The sequence below is a fragment of the Phoca vitulina genome, unplaced genomic scaffold (genome assembly GCF_004348235.1).
Source record: "Phoca vitulina isolate PV1807 unplaced genomic scaffold, GSC_HSeal_1.0 scaffold13, whole genome shotgun sequence".
NCBI classification, from domain to species: Eukaryota; Metazoa; Chordata; class Mammalia; order Carnivora; family Phocidae; genus Phoca; species Phoca vitulina.
The window spans coordinates 19,136,735-19,149,571 of record NW_022589716.1 but is presented as its reverse complement, the minus strand read 5'-3'; the positions used below and the strand labels follow the sequence as shown (position 1 = coordinate 19,149,571).

Sequence of the window (12,837 nt, the reverse complement as noted above, 5' to 3'; positions counted from 1 at the left end):
TCCCACATTGTGACCGGGGCTTTGGGTCCATATTCCAATGCAGAGCACGCTGCAGAGTCACTCTGGTCTCTAGGGATCTCTTTCTAAGAGGCAGACATAGAATAAAAAAGAGAGTCCAGGCTCAAAGCCAGCAAAAGAGAGAAGACAGCTGGGCCTCTTATTGCAAGGTAGGTCACACACTGTAACCTGAAGCACTTCAGTGTGCAGATACATAGCTAGCCCAGAAACAGCCCAGACGGTGCCCTGGAACCTGACCAGTCAAATCAGCCCCTTTGTAGGTGGCAGGAAAAGAGAATGTAAAATTAATAGCCAACGTTTATTGAACACATACTACGTGCCAGGCCCTGTGCAAAGGTTATTTACATACATTAACTCGTTTAATCCTTAACATGCACTAAAGGAATCAATAGAAATCAAATGCTTAGCATAGTGCCCTGCATATGTTAAACACTTTTAAAAACTGTCTTTTTTTTAATTAATGATTCATACAACCACCCTATGAGGAGTTATTGTTGTCACTATTTTCAAATGGGGAAGCTAATGTTTAGAGAAGTTAATTCCCTGGCCCACAACTCACCGGTAATAGAACTAGATGCCAGCCTCAGTGTCGGACTCGTCTCCCTGCCTCCCCCCGCCCTTACCCCTGCACTATACTGCCCACGCGGCATGGGAACAAGAGACCCTTTCAGCCCTTCCCACAGAAGCAACAAATACCAGTTCCCTTTGCCCACACTTTTTTTCAATGTGCCTTTAAGACTGTTGTAACTTAAAAACCAACTGCAAGAAAATACTAGAAACCTCTACCCTGGGTACTAAGAGTGCCACACCCAGAAGTTCATTCATTCAACAAATTTGTACTGAGCCCCTGCTCTATTATCACGCAGTGTAGGCACTGAGGAGAGAGAGAGAAGTTCTTACTTTTCATAGACACGGGGATGGTAATAGATGATAAAATTCAACATAAGAGAGATGATTATTTTTTAAAGATTTATTTATTTGAGCAATTGAGGGGAGGGGCAGAGGGAGAAGGAGAGAATCTCAAGCAAACTCCCCACTGAGCATGGAGCCCATAGTGGGGCTCATCCTACAACCCACCACATCATGACATGAGCCAAAACCAAGAGTCCAACCCTCAACTGACTGAGCCACCTAGGCACCCCTAGAGATGATTATTTTATGCAAGATGGTGGCCCTACATAACATTTTTACATGCTGAACTGCCTCACCTTGCAAAAAAATAGTAGTAATCCAGATCTCTGGGATCGCCTGGGTTCGAGAAATGGAGAAAGGCACAAAACAGCAAAAGGATCCTTGCAACAGAAATCTCAAAAGCCAAATGTCGAAGTAAATGTTGCTAGCCCCTTGAGGCAGTGGTGTGGCTGGCAGTTTCTAGGCAAGGGCAGAGAAATCAGCTCCACGCTCTTGTGAAGTCAAACAAGCCAGGGTGGCATCAGCTCATGCAGAGAATAAGTCGCTTCCTTGGTTGGTGTTTTCTTAAGCGACCGTGGGGAGAAAGGAGAGCTCGGGCAGTCAGTAATGCAGTGGTATCTGTTCAGACTTCTTTTTTCTTCCATCTTTGAGTCTTACCCACCAGATTTCTGTTTGCAAAAAGGGCCTAATCCACTTTTTTTTTTTTTTTTTTGTCTGTGCATTGATTTAATAGTATCAAACCCTGAGGTCCTCGTGGTCTGCACCTGGGTTGCTTTTTCCCCTAATGAAGCAAGAGAAGTGGTTTAAGCCCCCACCGTGCTCCCTATCAAAGCTACACAATGATTAACTCAGGTCCCCTTATTAGGACCAGGCAGAAGAAAATCCCTTAGTCATCAGCATTGTGAAAATCCCGGGATGGTGAGTGTTCAATGAAAAGATTACCTTGGGCACCTGAAAAATAATGGAAGAGCTCAATAGAGAAACCATTAAGCCTGTCCACACACACTAAGTCAGGTGGAGGGTCGAGGTAATTAGCTGGGACATTGAGGCCAGAGAAACTGTTTTGGACCTTCTGCCCTGACTGAGTCAGTGCAGACAATTATTCAAATCCCTCCTACATTTTTCCCGGAGAAGCCATTTTAGGTTGTGTCTACACACACACACAACACACACACACACACACACACACACACACGCAAAACAAGAGTTAAATAAGACTGGTCAATAAAAGTGGTTTATATTTGTTTGTTTTTAACTGAATAATAGGCAGCTTAGGGGATGGGAGGTCCAACGCTTTAACTTCTTAGCTGCATAACTTTAAGCCAAGTCTCTTCATCTCTTTTAGCCTCAGTTTCTTCAACTATAAAATGGAATAATTAATAGGTTGTTATGAGGATTAAATATAGCAAATGCAGTATTCCTGACTCATTGCCTGGCAAGACATAAGCACTCAGAAATGTTACTTAGAGTTACTAGTTGTTGGATGGACATGAGTCATTCTGTGTTTGGAGAGATTGTGCACTTAGACATCATCTAAGAAAGGGGTCAGGAATCATGGAGCAAGTGCCTTTATCTATAGCCCCTGATGTGGTGCCTTGTACATAATAAGTGTTCTTTGCTTCAGGCATGTGAGAACATGAACAAGTTGTTCACTGACAGTTTGTCTCCCTCCCATCATCCTTGGTCTCCCTCAGGTTCTTCTACCTTGTGTGTCCTCTTCTGACGTCCTTTCCCAGAACTGGGAAAGTCTGGGAGGTAGGGGGCATGGGGGCGGGTGCCCATGGGTACTGCTACAGAAAGGGTATTCTTTGTCCCATCAGTGGGATGGTCAGAATGCAAGGATTTCAGGAAATGACATGTGGCTGAAGTCACAGTTCTTGCCTTTCCCTTAGGGCAGTTGAGTGCCAACTTAGAAAATGTGCCAGACCGGGTATCTGACCAGGTATCTGGGGCAAACTCCTTCCTCTCCCCCTTATCTCCTGCACCCCAGAGCACATGGCTTGGTCCCAAAGAGCAGGAGGTACGTGTGATTGAATATAACTGAGCACCCTGGCCCAGGGAACTGCCCTATTACTCATGCCTAAACTCAGCCATCCTGAATTAAGCAACCCATCTTTGCCGTTTGCCTCAAGGTTTTGAGGGTGAGTCTCTAGTATACAAGATGTTCAGTGAATTGGCAGAAAGCATACCAGACCGAGAACCAGCTCAGATACCTGCTGATAATGTGGGGAGATTCCAGCATCTTTTTTATGCCAAGAAATTGCCCATGGGCTAGAGGTGAGAAGTGAAACTGTCACCACCATTACCAGGACAAGGAGCATGCACTTCATCTACACCAATAAGCCAATATTTCCAGTAACCACGAAGAAAAGATACCTTAAGTAGCTTTTACCCTGTGCCAGCACTGTTCTACACACTTAGATGGATTATCTCATTCAATCCTTGCAGTATCCCTTTGAGTGATATTATGATCATCCCATTTACAGAGAAGGCTCAGAGAGGTTCAGTAACTTGCTCAAGGTCACCAAGCTAGAAAATGGTAAAGCCAGACTTCTAACCCCACCAATCCCACCAATCCTGAGCTCATCTTTTTAGCTACTTCACTAGGAAGATTTCTTTTAAAGTTAAAAAAGAAAAGAAAATAGCACACACGTACACATACACACACACACACACTTTTGAGAACCACTGATGGGAAAACATACATAATGACAAAATTCTATAATATAGGTAGTACCTTTAAGGAAATGTGTTTTATTCATTAAAATAACATCTATATACAGTGGGAAAGCATCTTGCATAGACCGTAAGGCCTGTTATTTGATCTAGAGGCAGGGTCTGGTGTGCACTTGAATTTTTCTGACCCTTGGCAATAATTCCGAAGCCCTCATGGGTTGGGAGGATCTGGTCCTTCCTCTCAGAATATAGCTGGCAAAAACACACCCCCGGGACACTGAAAATAAATGTGATGTTTAAAGGCAACAGTGTTGATGGTAGGCAGGAATGGGTTCGGGAACCAGAGTTCTGGTGCTGGCTTTGCCAGTTTATTCACTCTGCTGTATCTCAATGTCTACTATAAAAAGAGAGAACTGATGGAATCTTCTCGCCTCTTAAGGAGACTAGAGTCAGAAGAGGAAGCAGCCTTGGAGGTAACCTGTCACACAGGGAAGGGAAGGCTCACATCCAGAACAGCCCACATAGCTCCTGCTTGAGCTCCTCAACCATCAGAGATGACCAGTGCCTGGATGGAAGGAGAGAGCTGTTTAAACCGTCTCCTGGGGCCCTTCATTCTACTCATCCATCCTGATTCCATTCTCTAGAGCCACCATGAAAAAGTTCAGTCTTTCCACATGGAAGCTGCTTAACTAATGCCACACAAGCCCTTCCTTTTCTAGGCAAGATATCTCTGCTTTCGCTTTCCTTATAAGAAGACGCTCCTGGAGCCTAGTCAACCTCCTTCTTAAAGTGCAGTGGCCAGAACCAAAAGGGACACACCACATTTTTCTAAATAATCATAGGACCACAATTTACTCTGAGCTATTTGTTCCTGTTACTATGGGATGGGAGGAAGATCAATAAGACAGAGTATAAGTCAACAGTTATCCAGGGAGAAACCGAAGGTTGCTGCATGTAGTCGAATGTATGGTTTTCATTCATGGCATAGAGCTTGCCTGATCTTCCCAAACTGCCTTGAAAGGGATAGAACTTGACTGGTGTCATTCTCTGAATTGAAACTGCATGTTAGTGGTAAATGGAGAGTAGGCGTGTTTAAAGGTTGATCATTTCAGCTGTAGCAAAACTCTTACCAACTGCCAAGCACCGACTCCACAGAGCAAAGGAGGCAGTTTCTAGTTGAGAAGAATTATTTTGTCGGCACCTGCCCCAATGACTGATGCTTGAATTCCTCCTGTACATTTCTACCATGGGGGAAGAGGTCAGGAGTTCCAAAGGAAAAATTGGAGCTCAGGAGACCACATTTGAGTCCTGCCTTCTCTGCCTTCTGGCCTAGATCATGAGCAAATGCTTTCTTAAATTCTGTGGGTTTTAGTGTTCTCAGTTGTAAATAGATATGCTTCATAGCCCCCATTTTGCAGGGTGGCTTAAAGAAGAAACTGTACATGAATCTGCTTTGCAAAGCAAAAAACATCATATAAATGTTAGATATTATTGTGAGGGAGACTTAAAGGAAAGCCACCTTCTTGCCCAAACTAAATTCTGCATCTGGAATGGACAGGAAAGATTTGGTGTTGGGGATCATTTAGTAGAAATGTTAATTGTGTGAAATCTGGAAAGCTTTCCTGATATCCCTTCAATGGCCCAAAGTGGGCCTTCTTTCACCCACCAGCCTTTGCAAGAGGTCAGCTTTCAGAATGTTGCCTTTCACACTGACTCACGCAATGGCTTCTCAATCTGGCCATTCCCCTGCTTATTCCTCAACCAACCCAGTCACTTGCTTTCTCTGCTTCCTTCCTTCTGCCCATTTTTCCTGAGTGCCCTTTCTAAGCCAGGTACCAAGTGAGTCACTGGGGAGACAGCTGTGAGCAAGACATGACATTCTGTGGGAGACAGACATTGCACAAAATTACTGAATTACAGTTGCAATCAGTCCTGCGTGTAGGGGTCTAAAAGAATCTATAACAGGAGAATCTAGGAATTACGTTGGGTGCTGGTGATGATTCCAGATGTTTGGATGCATTGCCCTCTCGATAATTAACTATTCGATGTGTGTGGTCAGCCTTTTAAAGTTCATGAAGCACTTTCTCATATGCTTTTTTCACTAGGTCAGGCTCTCAGCCCTGCAAAGTACACAGAATTACACCCCATTCTGGAAACCAAGGCTGTGGAACTTGATGTGATTATCTCAGGGTCAACTAGTTCTGCCACTTATAGAATTTTGGACTCTTAATCCTGGGCTCTTGCCCCCCCCGCCCCCCGCCTTTGGCTCACTGGCTTCTCTCCCTTGGGAGTTGGTATCGTGAAAAGTAGCTTTGAAAAAAAGAGCAATAAGGGGAAATGCTCCCCTGGATACTTTCCTGGGAGACATGTGGGTAGAAGCTGTGATTCCTGATATCAGACTCAGCCAAATGGCAAGAAGCAGCCTACCTGTGATGTGAAAGATGTCCTAACTGCTTGATGTGCTTCGCAGTCTATGTGGTTTCCAATAAGACTAAAAACCCTCTCAGACCCCAAATGTAGCCCATTGATCTCACCTGTGCCTGAAGGAACATGACCTGAGTCCAAATGAAACACACAGAATATCAAACATACTCCCATAGGTTTTATTCCTCAAAGCCAGCTGTGCATTGACTTCTCCCAGCACACAGAGCCCACCCACATTTGCTTATGAATCGCTCATCTTAGCTACCATTTGTTTCATGCCTATTCTGTCCCAGAACTTTGTGTACATTCACCTTCAGATCACCCAGCTGAAATAGGTATCTACTAGTAGCATTTTGCCCATGAGGTAACTGAGACTCAGAGAGATGAAGTAGCTTGCCCAAGGTCACACAGCCTGTAAGTCATAGAGCTTGGATTTGAACCCAGATCTGACTCCAAATTCCCATGCTCTCAAACAGTATACCACACTCTCTCCCCAAAACCTGAAAATAAATTTCATAACCACTTCCTGCACTTTCCATCTGGGGTTTTTAGTATTTAAAACCAGGAGACAGGCACTTGGGTGGCTCAGTCGGTTAAGCATTTGACTTCCACTCAGGTCATGGTTTCGGGGTCCTGGAATCGAGCCCCACATCGGGCTTCCTGCTCAGTGGGGAGTCTGCTTCTCCCTCTGCCCTCCCCCTGCTCATGTGCTTGTGCTCTCTCTCTCTCAAATAAATAAATAAAATCTTTTTAAAAAGCAAACCAGAAGACACAAGAGCAGCCTTGGGACGGGCTTTAAAAGGCTCTGGTACCCTCTCAACCCCACCCACAGATACCTATCCCCCTCTGGGTTAAGGGTGCCCACCCACCACATCCCCTCCTCTTGCAGACACTTTACTGAAACTCAAGGATTCCATTAGGACAAATGTGCGACCAAATGACAAAAAGACCCCAGGTACAAGAAATCACAGGAGACTTAGGTGCTTTTCTAGACTAGCAAGCCCTCACTAATCAATTTTGGTTTAGCTAGAGTCACTTTTCTTCTTTTTAAAGGGACAAAGAAAATACAAAACTCCCACACCAGCCACAGGATCCCAATCAGTAAATATTTGCTTAGTTTCTTTTCTTTTCTTTCTCCCTCTCTCTTTCCCTCTCTCTCTTTCCCTCCCTCCCTCCCTCCCTTCCTTCCTTCCTTCTTCCTTCCTTCCTTCCTTCCCCCTCCCTTTCACCTCCCTTCCTTCCCTTTGTCCCTCTTCCTCTCTTTTCTCTCTTTCTCTCCAAAGCAGTGCTATGGCATGGGGAAGAAAATAGCCATCACATTTCATTTTTTAGTACCTTTCTGTGTTTCCTGGTCAGCTCCGGGTACCAGTGTATTGTGTTAACTGATGATGACAGACAGCACGGAGCTGTGGACAATGAAGCATAAACACCAGCCTCACTTCTGCCCTCTTCTTTCCTCCTTAGGTGAAGGCAGCTTCCAAATATGTGGATGTACCTGTGAGTATTCGAAAATTGTTTTTGTGGGGTTTTTTTTTTCTTTCATGAGAAATTTAATGGTGCTGTTTTCATTAGTTGCTGCTAAATTGCATATTCCTGACTTGAATCGTCAGAAAGAGAGAAACCAAGAATATTTCATGGTAAAACTTTTTTCAGATGAGGAGAGGGTATGGTTTCTTTCATCAAGAAGAGAGGTCCTATTTGAGGGTAAACCCGGTTGCCTTTCATTTCATTTTCCTTGGTTTTTCTGGTACAGTTCATTTCTGTTATCATCCTGCCCACCTCCCCTCTGTGTGCACACCTTGGCAGTAGCCGGGAGCTAGAAATTTGCACAAGGGTACCAGTATTTTTTTTTAAACAAATAAATTCTGAATTTGTTCATTTTGGGGTCAATTCTGCAATTGTTTTAAGGAAACCTTGCAAAACTGCTTATAATCAGTGCAGACCTCATTAATGAAGAGAGCTCTCAAAGTTCACAGATAAAGCACTTGTGGTTGCCCAAAATTTACATTTAAATTGAGGTTAAGTACTACACATGAATACTGGAGTGTGGGATTACCTGTGATAAGTCAGGATACATTTATAGACAGACTTTGCCCTGCCTATTAGCAAAATAAAATTGGAGAGATTTAAATATATTCCAATAAAGGGGAAAAGAAAATGATTCTGTTTCTCCATTTCTAACAAAAGAGGTGTGAGTCTATTATAAAATATTAAATTTAGAGAGCTTATCTCAACAGCCACCAAGGGTCTTGAACTGAACGTTTCTCATTCTGAACGTGGTTAAGTACCCTCCTTGTTCAAATACTTATTTGTTAAAATTTGTTTTTTTTCTAAAAGGATTTATATTAACATTTAAATTCATTTCCCCAGGAAGCTAAGTGTGTAATGGTTTATTGGCTTATTTCTCAAAGGATGGCAAAATGGAAAATTGGAGTGAATTTAGCATTAGCATATATTTTGTTTGTTTAATGAAAGAATGTACAATCAATAATTATGCTTTGAATTTATATAATACTTCTCATCGAGGGACCTCTGACTCCTTTACCTAGATAGTCTTTATAATGGAGAAGAGAAAAAGCTCTCACATAACTGCAGCAAGGAGAGGCGTTAAGTAATTTTTCTCAAGCCCCAAAGTATAAACTTCCAGTTCACAGGGAGCAAACTACTCAAATTCTCTGGGCCTGTTTCCCCATCCTTAAAATAGAGGTAATAATACCCAAGCCACAGGTTTGCTGTGCGGATTAAATGGCACGCATATATGGGACTCTCAGCACCATACCTGGCCCTCACTAAACATTTCAGCACCAGAGGGCCCGTGGGCAGGGGGAAGGGGGTGCCCACACTACATTGCACGGTGGCGGGGAGGAGTAGGGAGGGAGGATGAATTTGCTGATGGTAGCCCTGACCTGCACTGGTCTTTAGCAGTAATAGAAATTGAAATCCTAGTCTCCCAACCCAAAGATCTGGTGGCTGAGGTTGTTTTCTATAGGCCTGCAGGTGGAGGGGAGATCTCACCAATGAGGTTTGAACAGGTGCCCTGTAAGCAAGATCCAAATATCAGGAGAAACTTGATCTGGCAATCATTGCTATCAACTGACATTATTGGGGAGGGCCAGTTATTTGGGGGAAGTCAGAAAAAGTCAAATATCAGCAATTTCATGTGGATCGACCTTATTCCTACAAACCAGTTTTAGATTCATTGTAAAGATAAGAAAAAAAAATGGACTCTACATCTACGGGAAAGGGAACAAAAATGCATTAGCAGAGTTTTCACCCTCTAGGGAGACAGAAGAAAATGATGTGGCATGTTCCAATATGTGGTACATTTACCGCTGTTGATATATAATAATCATAATTGCAATTGTAAACCAAACCCCAAAAAGCATTCACTGCATGCTAGGCGCTGTTCTAAGCATGTTACATTGAATCTCTACAACAGCCTCACTTTAAAGATGAGGAAACAGAGGCACAGCATTTTTAACTTGCTCAGGGTCCCACAGTTGGTAAGTGGTAGAGCTGAGAGTTAAACCAGTCCCCTTAAACACGATGCCATCTGCAAGATGATTTTAGTTAGTGCATAGACAAACCTCTTTCTTAGGATAATTGAGTAATTATCTAATGAGTATTAGAAAAAATGTGGTTAGCACATCAAACCCATGATTTCACCAATTATTATGGCTAAGGACAAAGGTAAACTTTAAAATTAAGTTAACACCTTTTTATACCAAATAATATTATAGTGAGAATATTGTTTTAGTAAATAAACAATTTTATAGAAAAATAATAGTATGTAATACACATATGTACTATATGTACCTTGTTTACATCTGGTAAATAACAGTAATCATTTATTTCTCAAAACAACCGTAGTGGGGGAGCAGAGAGTACCAGCTTCACAGGTGAGGAAATTGAGGCACAGGGAGGTTAATAGCATGCCCAAGGTCACCTGGCTAGTAAGTCGGAGAGCGAGGATTTAAGTGACAGCAGTTTGGCCATGGGAAACCTGCTAGCGCGACCTTCCAAGAGTCACTGTGTGCTCTTTCCAACGCTGCTTTCAGGCAGGGCACGTTGGTAGCTCAAACTCCGCCATGGAGGGAATATTTACACCCTGGAAATCGGCAGGTACTACACATCAAGGTTTGTTGTTTTGTTCTGTTTTGTTATTTCTGTTTTCTGTTTTGAAGAGCCAGCGTCCCAGCACACCAGCGACTCGCACCTCTTAAATCAGTGGTCCTCAAACCAGAATGGGCAGCGTTAATACTTGTTTTTTGATTCGTTTTTGTTTTTGTCTTTTTTAAATAGAGATTTCCAGCCTCTTGCGTCCAGAGATTCTACTTCAGTAGTTCTGGGGGGGAGCTTGGAAATCCCTTTCTAGAGAGCTGATCTATAGCGCAAGTTTGGGAACCAGGGGACTAATTCAGTGAGTCTGGACCTTGGCTACATCTTGGAAACACCTGGGGAGCTTTGACAAGTATGAGTGCCAGGTTGCCTGCCAAATTAAAACAATCTCTGGAGTGTGGGGTCTCGGAGTTAGTATTGTTTAATGCTCCCCAGGTCCTTCTCATTTGCAGCCAGGTTTAACAACCATGGATAAAATCCTCTCCCGAGTTGTTTCTGGCTCTGAAGTCTATAAGTTCATCTGTGTTGCCCTGTGAGGTTTTTGGCACACGGCTTATTGGTGTAGTTCCTTGTGGGGACTAGTTGTTAGTTACATTAGAGATTTGTCTCTTAATTATCCACACTACTGGAAAGAAGTGCTGTTACCATTCATTCAAAACACTGCATAATCCCCAAAGCCTATCTCTTTGTCTTAGAGGTAGTATTTGACCCTTTGGTACACATAGCAGATTTGCATTTCTAATTAAGGCTTGCTTAGGTGACTGAAAATGTAAATTTGTTTTCAAGCTCAGAAGTACCTGGTAGGGCCAAGCTAGGATTAAAATGTCCTATTTGTCCTAAGCCACAGAGTGGCTTCTTCACAAATGGTATCTGCCACACGTGGATGGAGTTAACTATAGAGAGCCTTCTTTCTTTGTGTTGTACGTTTGCTAAAATCCACATCCTATCCCATCAGCCTGTCAAAGCCACATTTAAAAATAAACAGTGTGAGGTACTAAACATCGTCACCCAAAGTTTTTTCTCCACTGTGTTCAGAGAGCAATATGATGTAAAGCCTAATGTATCTAATAACATCAGCTGTTTAGCCGAGAATATTTTCCATCTATAACTGCAGGTTAGCTTGTTTGGCTGGGAACAGTCTGTATTTTCACCATTTTGTTTGGAAGTCTACCTGGACTTCATTACACACCCTTCTCTGCTTCGTAAATACAGAACCGACTGTACTTGAACCTTTCCTCAATGACAGAGGATCACCACGGTGACTCTGTCTTTCCCCAGTGGCCACCTAGTGACCCGCTACCCACAGGGGAATTGGGGCAGCTTGCCTCTGCCCTTGAGAGTCCCAGATCCCCATGGTTGGGGAGTCTACGGGTCTGGTGCTGCCGTTTGCTTGGGGCAGCAGGAAAAGTGATATAGCACTCTGTTATCAACATACCTGTTTCAGACAATTACCCTCTTCCCCCTTCCTGGTCCACCAAAAGAGGGGAAGCAAACTTGTTAGATTTGGATGTAAAGCCTGTGAGAAAGGAAGAAGATTGTGAGAGGAGGCCTAGGGACTTTATTACGAGAAAACCACATACATTGGCATGCAGAGACTTCGTCATCTTTATTTTGATGTTGGTTTCTCTGAAGCCCCTTTTTTCTTCTTGGTTCCAAAGTAGATTCCAAAGGTAGGTAAGGCTATGAAGTGATACAATATTGTGGGGCAGGGTGGGGATGGGAATCATAGTGGCTCATGTTTGTATAGCAATTTATAGCTTTTAAGGCATTTTGACATACGTTATTTTAACTGATGATCATAACAATCCCTGAAGGTAAGTAGGAGAGCCATTATTAATCCCATTTTACACATGGTGTAACTAGGACCCGGGAGAAATTTAAATGATTTTTGCAAGTTCCAGTTGGTAGGGGAATCTAATAAAAATCCATGTAGTGGGACCGAAGAGCTAACAGAAAAGAGGTGGGAAATGGACTTATTCATTCATGGGTTTGTGCATTCAGCGCATATTTACTGAGCACCTACTATGTGCCAGGCATCATTCTGTGTGCTAAGGATACACTAGAAAATAGATCAAGTAGAGCCCTTATATTTGTGGAGTCATGTTCTAATGAGAGAAGACAGACAAATAAGCAAATATATAGTACAGTGTCAGATATTGTTACGCATGATGAAGAAAAATAAAAGAGTCAAATGGTAGCGAACCATGGAAATATTTAACTACGTAGGTGAGATGAACCACACTGACTTTTTTAAATCAGTTTTTAAAACTTAAATGCCCCTTTGACGGTAGTAAATTTTGCGGGAAGAGAAGGAGTGGTGAATATAACCATTATTGTAGGTTACTAACGTTGCAGGTTACTGATAGGTCTGCTGAATTGAGCTTTGAATCTTAGCTCTAAGACGGCTGCATGTGTCCAGGAAAAGGCCATAAGTGCCTCAAGAATCACCAGGGAAGAAATGGAAACAGTACTAATAAGTTTCTCAAGTCCGCCCAGGTAGGGGTCCCCTTCCCTGCTGAGAATGCCCTTTGATGTGCGGCTGCCAAGGGAGAGGAGGCGTGGGGGGGCCAGTTTAGAACTGATATCTATCACTTACATCTCATTGGAGAACCTCTGTTGTTTCGTATCATAAAGCTGCAACAATTATAGGACCATTACGGAACCTGCTCAATCCATTCGCTGAAAATT

At 43.0% G+C, this 12,837-nt stretch overlaps 1 protein-coding gene across 15 annotated transcripts in view; it reads left to right on the top strand.

Moving 5' to 3' along the window:
• CADPS (calcium dependent secretion activator) overlaps positions 1–12,837 on the top strand; it is a 464,832-nt gene that overhangs the window by 412,116 nt on the left and 39,879 nt on the right. For all 15 annotated transcript variants that reach the window (XM_032411665.1, XM_032411674.1, XM_032411675.1 and 12 more), the window contains one exon: positions 7,495–7,527. In XM_032411665.1, the coding sequence (XP_032267556.1) occupies positions 7,495–7,527 (33 nt within the window). The remainder of the gene's footprint in view (positions 1–7,494; positions 7,528–12,837) is intronic.